We start from the raw sequence: 18,111 nt of genomic DNA, 5'->3' as shown, positions 1-18,111 counted from the left end.
CGGCACTTGGTGATGCCATGACAACCGGGAAAAGGAAGTACATTTTCACGGATGCGCATATTTCATTTCCGCATTATTACTATCGTATAGCACGGTCGCAAAAACTGCCGTGTGAACGCAAGTGGGGCTGCACCAGTGCTAACACGCTTCTCTCTAGTAAGCAGGTTTGTGACATGTGAACGCTCCACAAAATTTACACTGGTGTAAGATATATCGCAACAAAATACATCGGTGCAGCATCGATGCAAATATGTGCCGTGTGAACACCCCTAGACACTGACAACCATTCACACTCACACCTACGGTCAATTTAGAGTCACCAGTTAACCTAACCTGCAGGTCTTTGGACTGTGGGGGAAACCGGAGCACCCGGAGGAAACCCACGCGGACACGGGGAGAACATGCAAACTCCGCACAGAAAGGCCCTCGCCGGCCACGGGGCTCGAACCCAGGACCTTCTTGCTGTGAGGCGACTGTGCTAACCACTACACCACCGTGCCGCCCACTCACATAAATATGAATTGAAGATACAAAATGAAGATACATTCGAAGATACAAAGCCCAAGAAAAATCCAGAAAAGCAATTTTAGCTGCAGTGCCGTGAGTCGATACATCATTTTATAGATCAAGTCACATTCCTGGACCATCTCATCTCATTATCTCTAGCCACTTTATCCTGTTCTACAGGGTCGCAGGCAAGCTGGAGCCTATCCCAGCTGACTACGGGCGAGAGGTGGGGTACACCCTGGACAAGTCGCCAGGTCATCACAGGGCTGACACATATGGCCCTTTCCCACTACCCTTTTTCAGCTCACTTCAGCCCGACATGGCTCGCGCTTCGACTATCTAAGAACAGCATGACTCAGCTCGCTTCAGCCCTGCTCAGCCCCCAAAACTCGCACGGTTTTGGAGTAGGGCTGAAGCGAGCCAAACCGAGCCGAGTGGGGCTGGGGGCGTGAGCAGACACTCCCCTGTGCACTGACTGGTGAGGAGGAGTGTCCCCACACGCCCACACACGCCCCACGAGCACACTGGGATCTGTAAACACCGTAAACCCGGAAGAAGAAGAATTACGAAAATTTCTGAAGCCTTATGCGCCTTGCCTCATCTATACGCTCTTGCCAGTATCTGTTGGCATTGTTGGCGACAACAAGCCACAGCACCAAGACCAACAACACTAACGACTCCATGTCCTCCATGTTTATTGTTTACTCTCCGGGTCGTGAGACTACCGCTTAAAAGATCACTGATGTCACTGTTTGCGCCGCTTAACGATATCACCTGACGTCCACCCACTTTCGCTAACTCCACCCAATGTGTCCACCCACTTCCAGCCAGCACGGTTCAGCGCGGTTGTAGTCGAAATGCAACTCCAATAGCCCCACTCAGCTCGACTCAGCCCGACTCAGCACGGCACGGCTCAGCCCGACTCAGCCGCGTTGGTAGTGGAAAAGCGGCAATAGACACACAACCATTCACACTCACATTCACACCTACGGTCAATTTAGAGTCACCAGTTAACCTAACCTGCATGTCTTTGGACTGTGGGGGAAACCGGAGCACCCGGAGGAAACCCACGCGGACACGGGGAGAACATGCAAACTCCGCACAGAAAGGCCTTCACCGGCCACGGGGCTCGAACCCGGACCTTCTTGCTGTGAGGCGACAGCGCTAACCACTACACCGCTGTGCCGCCCTTGATAAATCTTATTAAAAAAAAAAGTTGACAAAAAAAAAAATTCTACGATGTTGGTTGTACCGTAGGATACGGACCCACTCGCCAGCCAATCAGAGCGTAGGATTTGATGGAAACCGCACCGCGAAAAAAAAAATAGTAATTTGAAAAAATTAATTTATGTAACAATAGATAGATGAGCATTGATACATGAATCCATGGGTTTAAAAGCTCAGGCAACAATTCCATATTTCAACGCAAAATTGCTCGCTGCCAAACTTGGTGTACACAGGCTGTGCACTGAAACCGTGCAAAGCTCGCGCAGCCTGCTGGCGCTTCCGCACATGACGTCACGAATCTGGCTCCAGACTCCCTTGGGATTTTTCCAGACGCGTTTTGTCATTTTATTTTTTTCTGCTGTAGACAGATGGCCTTGTGCAAAATTACCCTTCTGGATGAGTGTGTAAAGGGACATTCTTTCATATAAAAAAAACACTAAAGTGGTCCAGGATATGCACTTTAACCCCATTGGAAGTATTTGGGATGTGATGGAGAAGAAGACTTTATGGAGTGGTTCGAGTCTCCTGACGTCGAGACAAGATCTCAGTGGAGGAGAGAGAAAAAGAAAAAGACAAAAAAACACCTCTGGATGGAAATAAATGTTGTGAGGTTGCAGCAGTTTGGTGAAACAAAACCACTGTGTCTGTGCACCATCAACAAACCTAAAGGCAGTCCAATTAAATATTAGTGCGACTTTTTTTATATATTTTTTTTACTTAAGGAGATTAGAACGGACCATTGAAATGCATTTAAATAAGTTTTATTAAACATGAAAGAGATATTTGGGCTACAGCCGAGCTAGGCTAACTAACTGCCAGTTACATACATACAGTGGCTAAATATCTAGCTCGGCTGCATAACAAATCCCTCTGTATTACACACAAAGTGCACTAAGTAGGCTGCAACCAACATTATGTCATCCCCTACACTGTGCACTTTGACAAGTCATTCAGAACACGTCCATTTGTATTTCAGTCCTAGCAACAAGCTAGATAGCCGGCTAACTAGATAATCTCGCTGACTTTATCTTTTTAAAGCGAAATTTCTTCTCCTCAAAATAAACCAACCCCACTGAAGTCACTTACATTATTATACATATCCACTTTTAAACATTTAAGCGCCTGAAATGTAATATTACAAAAACAAAACCCTTACCTTCACATCTAGCTGTCGTAAACCGAGCTTATTCGCACTGCGCATGCGCACACAGACGACTAGAATAAGCCTGCGCCAAATCACTAAACGAACAGGCTTTACGGCATCCGAGAAGGATCAAATCTTACACCGGATTGGTATTCTGGAAAGAATTACGGAGCGCAACGTGAAAACATTCGATTCAGAGAGCCTACTGATACGCAAGTTTTTCGTGCGCAATTTACGTACTCGATTTTCCTAACGCGGAAATCGGTAGAAAGGTAGGCTTGATAGGAAAAGCAGCTTTAAATTATGGGAAATATTAAATGATTTGTAAGCAGATAAACAAGCAAATTGTAAACAAGGTGTAGTGTAGAAGTAGAAGAAGGGTTTTGGGGATCATGGAGGATGATGCGCCGGTTATTTATGGCCTTGAGTTTCAGGTATAGCATTTAAACGTGTATTTTTGGTTTATATCTGATTTGTATTTGTTTACCTGCATGCACAGTGACGTAATGTTTATAGATGATGTCTATGTTCTACTGCCTGTTTAATACAGTGATATGAATGATGATGGAAAGAAGCATAAAAATGTCATGATGTTGGTTTGCTCTTATTGTCCATGTCAGGAGAGAGAGAGAAAGAAAGAAAGAAAGACATATCTAATGGAATTATTCAGCTAATAAAGTGTAATTTGTCTTTAAGCCATGATGTGAAGCAACATTAGTTTTTCGTGGAATATGTTTGCATGATATTTCATTCAAGAAAACACCTTTGACAGCACTGGTTACCCCAGAGGAAAATTCTTTTCGAATATATTTATTGTGTTTATTCCAGGAAGTGCAAAGAAAGCATGGCTTTTTTTTAAAAAACCCTCCAAATTTTACATCTCAAATAAAGCCAGAGTTCATTCGAAGATACAAAACCCAGAAAAGCAATTTTAGCTGCAGTGCCGTGAGAAGATACATCATCATTTTATAGATCAAATCACATTCCTGGACCATCTCATCTCATTATCTCTAGCCACTTTATCCTGTTCTACAGGGTCGCAGGCAAGCTGGAGCCTATCCCAGCTGACTACGGGCGAAAGGCGGGGTACACCCTGGACAAGTCGCCAGGTCATCACAGGGCTGACACATAGACACAGACAACCATTCACACTCACATTCACACCTACGCTCAATTTAGAGTCACCAGTTAACCTAACCTGCATGTCTTTGGACTGTGGGGGGAACCGGAGCGCCCGGAGGAAACCCACGCGGACACGGGGAGAACATGCAAACTCCGCACAGAAAGGCCCTCGCCGGCCACGGGGCTCGAACCCGGACCTTCTTGCTGTGAGGCGACAGCGCTAACCACTACACCACTGTGCTACCCCTATTCCTGGACCAATTTCGTTTTTTTTATATGAAAGTATGTCCCTTTACACACTCGTCCAGAAAGGTAATTTTGCACAAGGCCGTCTGTCTACGGCAGAAAAAAATAAAACGCGTCTGGAAAGATCCCAAGGGAGTCTGGAGCCAGATTCGTGATGTTACCTGCGGAAGCGCCAGCAGGCTGCGCGAGCTTGTACGGTTTCAGTGCACAGCCTGTGTAGACCAAGTTTAGCAGCGAGCAATTTTGCATTGAAATATGGAATTGTCACCTGGGCACAATGTTACTTCACGTTTGGATGAAGAATATAATGAGATGTCAGAATTATTTCTTACCCTGGCAACAGTCAACTTGTGAATTGCCGATTTTCTTGGTCTTTTTCTCGGCTCTGCTTTGGTCCTCGGCTTCTGGGTGTGCCTCGCACGAAGCGCTCCCATTTCTCTCTCATTGTCCGGTCTTTTGGAAAACAATGAGTACTGAGCCTATCAAGATCGGTGTTGCTACACCCTCCTACGATACATCTGTTAACCATTTTAATAATTACGCAATAACGTTAAAGAAATTTGCAGAAAACCACCAGGTCGTTTTCTCATAAACAAACCAGCGCTGACGTAGGAGTCAGAGGGAGGCGTCCCGCACGTGAAGTCACGAAAATCAATGTTTGCCGGGAAGTCCAAATGGCAAGTTTTTTCAGAGGCGGACCAATTCGCCTCAAATGGCTTGATTTCAACTGAATTTTTCTGGTATTGCGCAAGGTAAAAAAAAAATTGCACAAAATGCAAAATGCGACAGATATTTGCCCAAAGTTTAATATAAAATAGGAGAATTACATAGATCTTGCTCCTGAATTTACCTGTGATATGCACTTTAATGTAAAGTTATATGACGCTATATATTTGGGAATTTGAATATTGAGTACATAGGGCAGCACGGTGGTGTCGTGGTTAGCACTGTCACCTCACAGTTAGAAGGTTCCGGGTTCGAACCTTACTACCGATGGGGGCCTTTCTGTGTGGAGTTTGCATGTTGTCCACGTGTCTGTGTGGGTTTCCTCACACAGTTTAAAGACATGCAGATTGGGTAAAATACTCAGCCACTGGGGTTACGCAGGCCAGTGTATACTTAGTGCCGGTCCCACACTTGGATTGGAGAGAGAAGAAGAATATTGGGTACAATGGGAATATTATGCTTTTAATGAGTAAATAGTAAATAGGGCGTCACGGTGGTGCAGTGGATAGCTCTGTCACCTCACAGCAAGAAGGTTCTGGGTTTGAACTTGCCGGTCGACGGGGGCCTTTCTGTGCGGAGTTTGCATGTTCGCCTCGTGACTGCGTGAGTTTCCTCCTACAGTTCAAAGACATGTAGATGAGGTCAACTGGTGTCATGGAAACTCTCAAAACTTAACTCTCCCAAGCAAAAGTCAAAGAGGTTGCAGAAAAGTTTACACTTTTATTAAATCAATTAATAAAAGCCGAGTTCAAGTCCGAGATCTGCAGAGTGAACCGACTCAAAATCACAAAGTTCTCATTTTATACAGCTTCCAAAAAAAAAAAAAAAGTGTATACAAATAATCTCATTGGTTAACATGTCATGTCATACCACTTCAACATTTTCTACTGGGCAGTACATCTTACGCTTCTCGTATTTTGGATCAACCGAGCCAAATTTTCCAGTATGAACGGTTCATTCAGGAAGAATCAAAACGTGATAAGAAGTGATACGTCGTGAACAACATAGCATTCGGAGCTGACAATACATGCTTCAAGATGACTGGAGCCAATTGGTACAAAATAAAGAAAGATACAGGTTGCAGATGCAAACGAGCACAACACTCGATAGGGTACAATCGTGTTGTGGCCTTGGCCCGTCTACCACAACATCAGATTAAAAAAATTATGCACATTGCAGCTGTCGGATTTGTGTTGTAACAATACCCGATTCAGAATAACTTGATAAAATGTATTACATTAGCATGCAAAACTCCAGAATAAACAATTGCTAAATTCAACATGGCCTTGGCTCACTCATTACAGCATATGATAACACTGCAGGTGCTGGAGTTAGGATAATACTTCATTTATTGTTTCCCGAAAATCAACATGCTTTGTTTTAATATATACAGTGGTGCTTGAAAGTTTGTGAATTGTTTAGAATTTTCTATATTTCTGCATAAATATGACCTAAAACATGATCAGATTTTCACACAAGTCCTAAAAGTAGATAAAGAGAACCCAGTTAAACAAATGAGACAAAAACATTATACTTGGTCATTTATTTCTTGAGGAAAATGATCCAATATTACATATCTGTGAGTGGCAAAAGTATGTGAACCTTTGCTTTCAGTATCTGGTGTGACCCCCTTGTGCAGCAATAACTGCAACTAAACGTTTGCGGTAACTGTTGATCAGTCCTGCACACCGGCTTGGAGGAATTTTAGCCCGTTCCTCCGTACAGAACAGCTTCAACTCTGGGATGTTGGTGGGTTTCCTCACATGAACTGCTCGCTTCAGGTCCTTCCACAACATTTCAATTGGATAAAGGTCAGGACTTTGACTTGGCCATTCCAAAACATTAACTTTATTCTTCTTTAACCATTCTTTGGTAGAACGACTTGTGTGCTTAGGGTTGTTGTCTTGCTGCATGACCCACCTTCTCTTGAGATTCAGTTCATGGACAGATGTCCTGACATTTTCCTTTAGGATTCGCTGGTATAATTCAGAATTCATTGTTCCATCAATGATGGCAAGCCGTCCTGGCCCAGATGCAGCAAAACAGGCCCAAACCGTAATACCACCATGTTTCACAGATGGGATAAGGTTCTTATGCTGGAATGCAGTATTTTCCTTTCTCCAAACGTAACGCTTCTCATTTAAACCAAAAAGTTCTATTTTGTTCTCATCTGTCCACAAAACATTTTTCCAATAGCCTTCTGGCTTGTCCATGTGATCTTTAGCAAACTGCAGACGAGCAGCAGTGTTCTTTATGGAGAGCAGTGGCTTTCTCCTTGCAACCCTTCCATGCACACCATTGTTGTTCAGTGTTCTCCTGATGGTGGACTCATGAACATTAACATTAGCCAATGTGAGAGAGGCCTTCAGTTGCTTAGAAGTTCCCCTGGGGTCCTTTGTGACCTCACTGACTATTACACGTCTTGCTCTTGGAGTGATCTTTGTTGGTCGACCACTCCTGGGGAGGGTAACAATGGTCTTGAATTTCCTCCATTTGTACACAATCTGTCTGACTGTGGATTGGTGGAGTCCAAACTCTTTAGAGATGGTTTCATAACCTTTTCCAGCCTGATGAGCATCAACAACACTTTTTCTGAGGTCCTCAGAAATCTCCTTTGTTCGTGCCATGATACACTTCCACAAACATGTGTTGTGAAGATCAGACTTTGATAGATCCCTGTTCTTTAAATAAAACAGCGTGCCCACTCACACCTGATTGTCATCCCATTGATTGAAAACACCTGACTCTAATTTCACCTTCAAATTAACTGCTAATCCTAGAGGTTCACATACTTTTGCCACTCACCGATATGTAATATTGGATCATTTTCCTCAATAAATAAATGACCATGTATAATATTTTTTGTCTCATTTGTGTAACTGGGTTCTCTTTATCTACCTTTAGGACTTGTGTGAAAATCTGATGATGTTTTCGGTCATATTTATGCAGAAATATAGAAAATTCTAAAGGGTTCACAAACTTTCAAGCACCATTGTAATCAGCATAAGATTAAATCAGTGTATGTGTGTGATGACATATGAATCAAAATACAATCATCATAAACCAAATTATTGTTTACATGATGACATCAAGGCATGTGTGCATGGTTACATTATTAAGGATATAAAATCACCACACTGGCGACTCTAAATGGCCCATAGTTGTGAACGTGAGTGTGAATGGTTGTCTGTGTGTTAGTCCTGCAACAGACTGGCAACTTGTCTCAGGTGTACATGGGGTACATGCAAAGTCAGCTGGGATTGACTTCAGCTCATCCGTGACCCTTAGTCAGATAAGTAGTAAATATAGATGATGGATGAATAAATATTATATACATATTACACACATTTTGTTTCACATTCCCCAAAATTAATATTTCAGAATTTTAACAGACCTTGCGTCAGAAATAAACATCTCTAGATTGAGGAAATATGACAAGAAAAGCCTAAATTGTTTAATTCAGAATTATAATATTTTTATACATAGATTATTTGTCTGTAATTACTATTTATTGCTGTATCGAACTTCTCATCCATTTGTAAATTGATCTGTGTTGCATTAAACAAAATAACCAACTCGGTGCTTTTCTTGCTCTCCATATTTGACATTTTCCAACTTCTCTATGCTTTTTTTTTTTTTTTAAATCTCACCATAAATATCCACTAATTGATGCACTTATTTTCTCTCGTTGTGGTTTAGTGCCGTGCTTTGACCGCTCAGACGGCTGAAACCGATGCCATAAGGTTTCTCGTGGGCACACAGTCGTTCAAATTTGATAATCAGGTGAGTAGTTGAATTGTACATGTATAGTTAGGTCCATATATATTTGGACACTGACACAAATTTTGTTTTTTTACCTGTTTACTGAAACATATTCAAGTTATAATTATATAATGGACATGGACATAAATTCCAGACTTTCAGCTTTCATTTGAGGGTATGCACATTAAAATTGGATGAAGGGTTTAGGAGTTTCAGCTCCTTAACATGTGCCACCCTGTTTTTAAAGGGACCAAAAGTAATTGGACAATTGACTCAAAGGCTATTTCATGAGCAGGTGCGGGCAATTCCTTCGTTATGTCGTTCTCAATTAAGCAGATAAAAGGCCTGGAGTTGATTTGAGGTGTGGTGCTTGCATTTGGAAGATTTTGCTGTGAAGAAAACATGCAGTCAAAGGAGCTCTCCATGCAGGTGAAACAAGCCATCCTTAAGCTGCGAAAACAGAAAAAAACCCATCTGAGAAATTGCTACAATATTAGGAGTGGCAAAATCTACAGTTTGGTACATCCTGAGAAAGAAAGAAAGAAAGCCCTGGTGAACTCATCAATGCAAAAAGACCTGGACACCAACAGAAGTCAACAGTGGTGGACGATCGCAGAATAATTTCCATGGTGAAGAGAAACCCCTTCACAACAGCCAACCAAGTGAACAACACTCTCCAGGAGGTAGGCATATCAATATCCAAATCTACCATAAAGAGAAGACTGCATGAAAGTAAATACAGAGGGTTCACTGCACGGTGCAAGCCACTCATAAGCCTCAAGAATAAAAAGGCCTGATTGGACTTTGCTAAAAAGCATCTAAAAAAGCCAGCACAGTTCTAGAAGAACATTCTTTGGACAGATGAAACCAAGATCAATTTCTACCAGAATGATGGAAAGAAAAAAGTATGGCGAAGGCGTGGTACAGCTCATGATCCAAAGCATACCACATCATCTGTAAAACACGGCGGAGGCAGTGTGATGGCTTGGGCATGCATGGCTGCCAGTGGCACTGGGTCACTAGTGTTTATTGATGATGTGACACAGGACAGAAGCAGCCGGATGAATTCTGAGGTATTCAGAGACATACTGTGTGCTCAAATCCAGCCAAACTGATTGGTCGGCGTTTCATAATACAGATGGACAATGACCCAAAACATAAAGCCAAAGCAACCCAGGAGTTTATTAAAGCAAAGAAGTGGAATATTCTTGAATGGCCAAGTCAGTCACCTGATCTCAACCCAATTGAGCATGCATTTCACTTGTTAAAGACTAAACTTCAGACAGAAAGGCCCACAAACAAACAGCAACTGTAAACCGCTGCAGTAAAGGCCTGGCAGAGCATTAAAAAGGAGGAAACACAGCGTCTGGTGATGTCCATGAGTTCAAGACTTCAGGCAGTCATTGCCAACAAAGGGTTTTCAACCAAGTATTAGAATATAGTATATGGGGTTCTGTACCGTGTATACCGTTTTCACATCAGTTGCACATCGACTTCCTATTTACCAACTGAATGTATTTACGAAACATATTGGGTGGATTTACAAAATTTTTGCAACACTTTTCTCAGCAACTACAAACCAGAACTGCTTGATCTTTGGTACCGAACTTCAGCTTAGGGTTCTATACCGTGTGTACCGTTTTCAGGTCTGTCGCACATCAACTTCCTGTTTACTGACTGAATGTATTTACGAAATGTATAGCGTGGATTTACACAATTTTCGTAACACTTTTCTCAGCAACTACAAATCACAACTGCTTGATATTTGGTACCGAGCTTTAGCTTGGGGTTCTATACCATGTATAGCATTTTCAGGTCTGTCGCACATAGACTTCCTGTTTACCAACTGAATGTATTGACAAAACCTATAGGTTGGATTTTGACACTCTTTCAAGAAGCAGAACGCTATTTCAGAATGACAGTTTCCCAGGATGCTATTTGAAACCCCTGGGGAGAGACACGGCTCTTTACTTACTCGTTTCAGGGTTAATTATTTGTTGGAGTCAACATTCGTAATAAGTGTCCTATTCCTTCGATTGCTTGCGTTCTGATATGAGCGGGGGATATGTAAGCGAGCAGTAGCTCACAGATTATCTTGTTTTTTCAGAATACGCCCTTGATAATAGTTTCAGAGTTTTAATCTGTCTGAGGTAAATTTGTTCCCCAAGGGCTGGTTTTTTTTTTTTTTCAACCACAATTTAAACCTTACGATTTTCTCCAGGGAAATGCTTTTCAGAATGTGTTTTGTGTTCATTTTCTTACATTAACAAAGCTCTCTAATTTACACTTATCACATTAATGGACATTTGATTGACTAACGTAAAAGGTCAGAGATCCCGATCAAACTCACAAAGTTGCTGCTTTCGTTTCACATCTTTCCAACGAGCAAATGGAAACCGACAAAACTGAGTGCGAGCATTGGATTTTAATAACCGAGGATGTGGATATGACATTGTAGCTGTCTAATGATTGAGATGTGAAACAGCGAGTGTATATATGATTGTTGAAACATAGGCAGTGTGTTTGGAGAAAATTTATACTGGCGTCAATGGAGAACTCTGTCATCATAATCATCATCCTTCGGCTGCATTTTTCTTGCAGGCGACCACGAGTCCCATTTATTGCCTTCGATCTGCAGCCAACGCAGCAGTTGCATCAGGGTGCAAATCGCCGTCTGTGTCCCCAAACAATTTCAGATGGCTTGTCCTCTGTCGACCTGGATGCCTTTTGCCATGGGCTGAAACATACGTATAGGGCGTACCTCCTGCATAGTTCTTCTTCTGGCATCCTAAGGGCGTGTCCAAGGAAACGTAGCTGACGCTGCCATACAGTGTTGATGAGGGGCTGGGTGTTTGTCATTTTGTAGCTCTGAGCATTGCTCACGCAGTCAAAGCGTTTGATGTTAAGCATGATTCCATAGCAAGAATTGACAAATGCATTTATCTTGTTTTCCATGTTGACTGATAGTACCCAGGATTCACATCCATACAGAAGCACTGTCACACAGGTGGTGTTGAAAAGTTTGATTTTAGTTCCAATGGGCTTCTCCAGATCTTTTTCTATTTTCCAGAAAGCAGTCCATGCTAGCGCCTTTCGCCTGGTTAGGTCACTGTTTACTAGATGCTATCATGGATCCCAGGTATTTAAAGTTGGATACATGGTTTATTGGATGTCCATATACTTCCAGAAGTGGCTGTGGGTTGCAGTTGATGGTCATGTACTCGGTCTTGGGAACACTGATGACGAGACCTAGTTGTTTTGCTTCAGCTGCTAATTTGGAAAGTTGTGCCTGTGCCCTAGGTATGGATGACCCAAGCAAGGCGATGTCATCAGCGAAATCTAGATCGTTTAGGATTTTGGCAGGGCGTGTCCTAGATTGACGAGGATGGGTAACTACGCCAGAGTCGGTGTTCTCCGTTGATTAGTAAAGTAGATTTCTTCGTTAAGAAGTCAATAACAGCAATGAATAAGAACGGGGCAAGAACATCTCCTTGCAGTACCCCGGTTGTAACCTGAAACGGGTCAGAGATGTTCCTATCCACCATGACGGCACTCTTGGAGTTGGTGTAGAGTGCACTGATGGCTTTGACGATGGCCTCTGGGATGCCATAGTGGCGTAGAATGGAGAACATGACGCGTCTGTTGATTGAATCAAATGCCTTTTTGAAGTCAATAAAAGTGACGGTCATTGGAAGTTGGTAGGTTCCAAAGGCTTCTATGATCCTTTGCAGGGTGTGGATTTGCTGAGCGCAACTTCTGCCTGGGCAGAAACCAGCCTGGTTTTTCCTTAGTAGCGGATCCATATATAAAATGTTATTTACCAGCTGGGAGGTCCGTATGGTGAAATACCGTGACCGAGGTCTTGAAAGTACTGAGCGAGGCCCTCTGGGCCGAGGTCAGTATTCAAGGCCGAGGTCACGGTATTTCACCATACGGACCAACCTTAAGCTGGTAAATAATATATTTATTTTTTTCTTTACCAAATTCTAACAGAAAACAAGAGCGCCCGAAAGGGAAAACCGAGCCGAGCCGCCATTTTGAATCCTCATTCACGGCTGTAATGCAAATTGCTTCCTCCTCGGTATACAAGTGCACTTCCATGGCAGGAAAAAAACTACATTTTGCCGCCTATGTAGTCCCCTATTTATACAAATCGGAGTCATTCAGGATTCAGCCATGTTTTTGCTCGGCGTTAGCAAATTACAGGTTTTTAGCTTTCTCCTGAAATGTTTTCTTTTATTTCTTCTTCCTCAGGGTAGTAAAACTCGCTTTTGCTGTGAACACTGTTGTTATCACTATCCATGCTGTAAAATTAATGCTATTTTGAATCCTCATTCACGGCTGTAATGCAAATGGCTTCCTCCTCGTTATACAAGTGCACTTCCATGGCAGGAAAAAAACTACATTTTGCTTCCTATGTAGTCCCCTATTTATACAAATAGGAGTCATTCAGGATTCAGCCACATTTTTGCTCGGTGTTGGCAGCAGTTAGAGGTTTTTAGCTTTCTCCTGAAATGTTTTCTTTTGTTTCTTCTTCCTCAGGGTAGCAAAACTCGCTTTCGCTGTGAACACTGTCGTTATCGCTATCCATGATGTAAAATCAATGCTATTCTCCTGAGAAATGTGAAAATAAACGTTGACAAAAATTGCTACGACGTTGTTTGTTGTTGTGAACGAGCGAATCGCCAGAGGTCCGTAACTGGGGTTCGTATCGTAGGATACGGACCCGCTCGCCAGCCAATCAGAGCGCAGGATTTGATGGTAACCAGACCGCGGAAAAAACAAGGCGTCTTATGGCCCTTTTCCACTACCCTTTTTCAGCTCACTTCAGCCCGACACGGCTCGCGTTTCGACTATCTCAGAGCAGCACGACTCAGCTCGCTTCAGCCCTGCTTAGCACCCAAAACTCGCACCGTTTTGGAGTGGGGCTGAAGCGAGCCAAACCGAGCCGAGTGGGGCTGGGGGCGTGAGGAGACACTCCCCTGCGCACTGATTAGTGAGGAGGAGTGTCCTCACATGCCCACACACGCCCCGCGAGCACGCTGGGATCTGTAAACACCGTAAACCCGGAAGAAGAAGAATTACGAATTACGAGAATTTCTGAAGCCTTATGCGCCTCGCCTCATCTATACGCTCTTGCCAGTATCTGTTGGCGTTGTCGGTGACAACAAGCCACAGCACCAAGACCAGCAACACTAACGACTCCATGTCCTCCATGTTTATTGTTTACTCTCCGGGTCGTGAGACTACCGCTTAAAAGATCACTGATGTCACTGTTTGCGCCGCCTAACAACATCACGTGACGTCCACCCACTTTCACTAACTCCACCCAATGTGTCCACCCACTTCCAGCCAGCACGGTTCAGCGCGGTTGTAGTCGAAATGCAACTCCAACAGCCCCGCTCAGCTCGACTCAGCCCAACTCAGCATGGCACGGCTCAGCCCAGCTCAGCCACGTTGGTAGTGGAAATGCGGCATAATTCTCATCAACAGTATCTTATTGTAGACCTTGGCAGCAATAGACATTAGTGTAATCACTCTCTAGTTGGTCAAACTACAAGGTTAGTCAAAATTATGTTCACATTAATGGATTATTTTTCTTCTGAATGTGTGGTGCGCCATGACCGCTGCTGGTGTAATTGGAAAACCCGACTTTTTTTGCGATAAACAGTGACGTCAGACGTCTGCTTACATATGGTGCAGCAGTACGCCGTTGATGAACTTCGACTCCAGATCCGATTGGTTTCTGCCATTTCAGTGTTGACATAATTTTGACTAACCCTGTATATTGTGCATAGAGAACTAAATTCTGCGTGGAGAACTCGGTATACACAGAAAAGCCTTTTACATTCTGACTAAATGATTATACAGGTTTATTTTTTTTATATTTCTGAAAGAGTGCTTTTCCATGCAGGAATGTAAATGAAATAATTCCTCAATACGCCACTGTTTGTTGGGTTGATGAATCAAAAGAATTTTGAAAGGTTTTAAAAATTCTGCCTTCACTTTGTTCTCCCTCTGATCCGCTCCCGAAATCCCTCAGCTTGCGTCCAGCCATTCCATCATATCCCGCCTCGGGTTCAGAGAGCAGCACTCTCAATCTCATTTACCTGCTAGTGCCAATTACAGCTCTCCTGTGGACACATTCATCTCAAAAAGCTTTTTGGAAAAGCCGAAAAATGCCGACCAGAGGGTGTGTGTGTGTGTGTGTGTGTGTGTGTGTGTGTGTGTGTGTGTGTGTGTGTGTGTGTGTGAGTGAAGATGCTTTCATGCATGCGTCCATAAGAGCAAGGCAAAGGAAAAAGTGATTTTGAATGCATGTGTTGTGCAGCCTGACCCTTTCTGTTGCCTGTTTATTGCATTTAAATTAACTATTTTACACTTTTTTTGTGTGTGTGTCCCCGTGACATGGTCCATTTAGAAACGTTTTAATTGTTAGGTGGAAAAAGCTACACTGTACACTGCAGTCTGCGTGATAAATTAACATATTCATTAATTACACTTACGGAGACAAGCGTTCGTGACATTTCTGTCCAACATTTGTCACAATCCTCTCTTTTAAAAGTATCAGGGTCATCACGAGGACATCATTACTCGGAATAACATGGAGCTGGTGTGACATTAAAAATCCATTTTCAACTGATTAGTACCTCTCTTGTTCCTTCTTGAAGCTAGACGGCCTTTCGATTTCATAAAATCGGTGAAATTTAGTTCCCTCTGAAATGTGGTCATTGTGATAGATGTTTATTTCTGTAATATCTCAAAAAAAGATATCCGGCCATTCCGCAGCTGGGAAGTTATTTAATTTGAAGGGATTAAAGCACATAATGTGCATGAAATCTCTCGCTTCGCGCAGTCAAGCAGACAGAGGAAGTCCATGTGTGTGCGCATCCGTAGGTTTACCTTCTTTTGGGTTTTACGGCAGCTGGCATCCACAGTGTTGCATTACTGCCATCTACAGGTTTACCTTTGAGCGTGCACTGACAGTTTCATCATTCTGTCGCTAAACGAACAGCTGATCACACCGAGGTGCTTGCTGAGCGCCGATATTTATTAGTTTGGTCCTGCGTTTCCTTTCCTTCGCGTAGAACATAACGTCTTTCCTTCCTCTCGCTTTCCGTTACTGTAGTTGGTCTTTCACGTTTCATTCGCACGCTCACGTCCTCCAATTTTCTCTCCTGTTTCAAATTAGTATCCCACAATGCCTTGTGTGAACGGGGAAAGCCCACCACCACCACCATGATGCATGACATAGCTAGTATCTTGAATTGGGTCATGGTGAAGCAGGAAAAAATAACCAAGAATTTAGGGCCATGTGGCCTTAAATTCATTAATTATGTTTTTTAAAAAATGAATAAAATTGGAAGTCTGTGATTCAAATTCAGTGGTTTTTGGTCCACGAAACAAAACTAATCGGGTGTTGGGGAAAATTTTTTTCATGACCTACACTTGAAAAATCTGAAAGGCAGTCTAGCTTTAAGTGCCTTATTAGCTCATCTGACCATAAGGCCGATGAGCTGCTGGCATGGCGTGGCGTCTGTTGTCCACAATTCAGTTAAATTGAATGTTCCGATTGTTTTGTTTGAAAGAACTCATCACTCCGCACAAAACTTGGTCATTGTTTTGTCAGGTTTTTTTTGCTAACGAGGTCGTAATTGGGCCAAATTAATGAATTTTCCAGGCCCCTCACTAGATTTGTATCTCCTCTCTGATTTGTCATCCGATTCCAGTTCCGATCGATGTTTAGGGTCGATCTTCTCTTGAGGAACAAAACTCGTTTGTTTGTTTGTTTGTTGATTTTCTTGTTGTACACAGTTTGTTTACAACTTTGTTTGTTTATTTTCAGTTAAATGGTTTTCACTTCTGATTGTTTCGTTTGAAAGAAATCAACCTTCTGCGCAAAAACTTGGTCGTTGTATTGTCAGTTTTTTGTGAACAAATTAGTAATTAGGTCAATTTCTCAAATTTTCTTCTAACTCGAATTGTATCTCCTCTCTCATTTGTCATTTGTTTTGGGTCGATCTTCCCTCGGGCAACAAAATGTAGTCCTTTGTTGATTTTCCTGTTGTAAACAGTTTGTCGCGGATGTTGGTCCTCTCTCACATCGTCACATTTCAGTTCGGTTTGATGTTTTGGTCGTTGTGGTTGTTTTGATGGCAGGCCAGATGAGCGACGACGTCCTTGATGTTCTGGTTTATTTTAAAGTCCGACAGTTAACGTTTCCAGACTGCGTCACTGTGGCTGGTTCTGTAAGATGCTCAGTAAAACCTACAGCTCATTTCTTTATAAAACTGCACTCAATGTACTTGAGACTACTTTTTTTTTTTAAAGCAAAGGGTCGTCTCACGCCAAATACTGACTTTGTTTCATTTATTACAGTTTATTGCTCTTTATGATGTCCAAATTTATGCAGGCGTGAGCCAATAAAAGCCATTTAGCAGACTCTCTTGATCCAAGGAAAGAAAGAACTGTCCATAATGAAGCAGGGGGAAAAAAGCATACACTTCCATCAACCTGAGTTAAGGCCCGGTCCTACAATACCGATAACTATAAATGAATCAGTCCCCTGCAGTTTATATGGTTGGTGCTCACACCAGACCGATGACGGTACCTTTCGCCCAGGCCTGGATTTATCCGTATCGGTAAAATTGCTTCTGGAGCGATTTTTCCAGGCCTGGACCTGATCCGATAAAACATCTGACCAATCAGGTAATTGTTTTACATGTGACGTCATCCGAGCATGTGCTGTTTTTCTCCGGGCATCTTTATACATCCTTGTTGTATCATGAAGTCACGGGATACGGATTCACGGAAAATAAAAAATAATACAAAGCACAGATCTTTTATTCACGGCTTTGTGATTTTCCATGACATATCAATCGTGAATTAATAAAGTAAATATAAAAATGCAGATAAGATATTTTGATTATAAATTTCAGCAGTACAAACATTTAATTGTTTTAGACTTTTTTTTTTTAAATCCGTAATGCATCATCCGTATGAAATCGGTAACCAGTCTGTAATATACTGAAACATCCGTCACCAATCCGTAAATTATTTGCATCCATGATGCTAATTAAAATTATTAAAATCTGTAACCACTCCATATTTTGTATCCTTTTTTTTTAATCCCCTGCTGGCTGAAAGGCCCGAAGGGGGATTTCGTCGTGGCGATGTCCGTCCGTCCGTCCCAGGAAGGGTGCTCACCTTCTGAAATCAACTCCTCTCACAATTTTTGGAGGAATTTCACGAAACTTGGCAGGAATGTTTGGTATATGTCGTTAATACGCATATTGTAATTTCGTTAGATTTGGTCGCATTTTACCAGAGTTACAGCCCTTGATGAACAAAATTATACTTTGCCAATTTCATGAGTG

The 18,111-nt window shown here is 42.5% G+C and overlaps 2 protein-coding genes across 3 annotated transcripts in view; one reads left to right on the top strand and one right to left on the bottom strand.

Moving 5' to 3' along the window:
- The window catches only part of trappc12 (trafficking protein particle complex subunit 12), a 124,038-nt gene extending 121,106 nt beyond the window's left edge, over positions 1–2,932 (bottom strand). Inside the window, exon 1 of the mRNA XM_060934689.1 lies at positions 2,891–2,932. The gene's annotated coding sequence lies outside the window, so the exon portion shown is untranslated. The remainder of the gene's footprint in view (positions 1–2,890) is intronic.
- Positions 2,933–3,133: 201 nt separating this feature from the next.
- The window catches only part of eipr1 (EARP complex and GARP complex interacting protein 1), a 139,253-nt gene continuing 124,275 nt past the window's right edge, over positions 3,134–18,111 (top strand). Inside the window, exons 1-2 of one of the 2 annotated variants that reach the window (XM_060934687.1) lie at positions 3,134–3,312; positions 8,672–8,755. In XM_060934687.1, the coding sequence (XP_060790670.1) occupies positions 3,271–3,312; positions 8,672–8,755 (126 nt within the window). In that variant the 5' untranslated portion in view covers positions 3,134–3,270. Of the gene's footprint in view, positions 3,313–8,669; positions 8,756–18,111 lie in introns of those variants that run through there. The other variant, XM_060934688.1, reaches the window with a different exon arrangement.

This window comes from Neoarius graeffei, chromosome 11 (genome assembly GCF_027579695.1).
Source record: "Neoarius graeffei isolate fNeoGra1 chromosome 11, fNeoGra1.pri, whole genome shotgun sequence".
NCBI classification, from domain to species: domain Eukaryota; kingdom Metazoa; phylum Chordata; class Actinopteri; order Siluriformes; family Ariidae; genus Neoarius; species Neoarius graeffei.
Note: the sequence above shows the minus strand (reverse complement) of the source record. Positions and strands in the feature narration are given on the sequence as shown.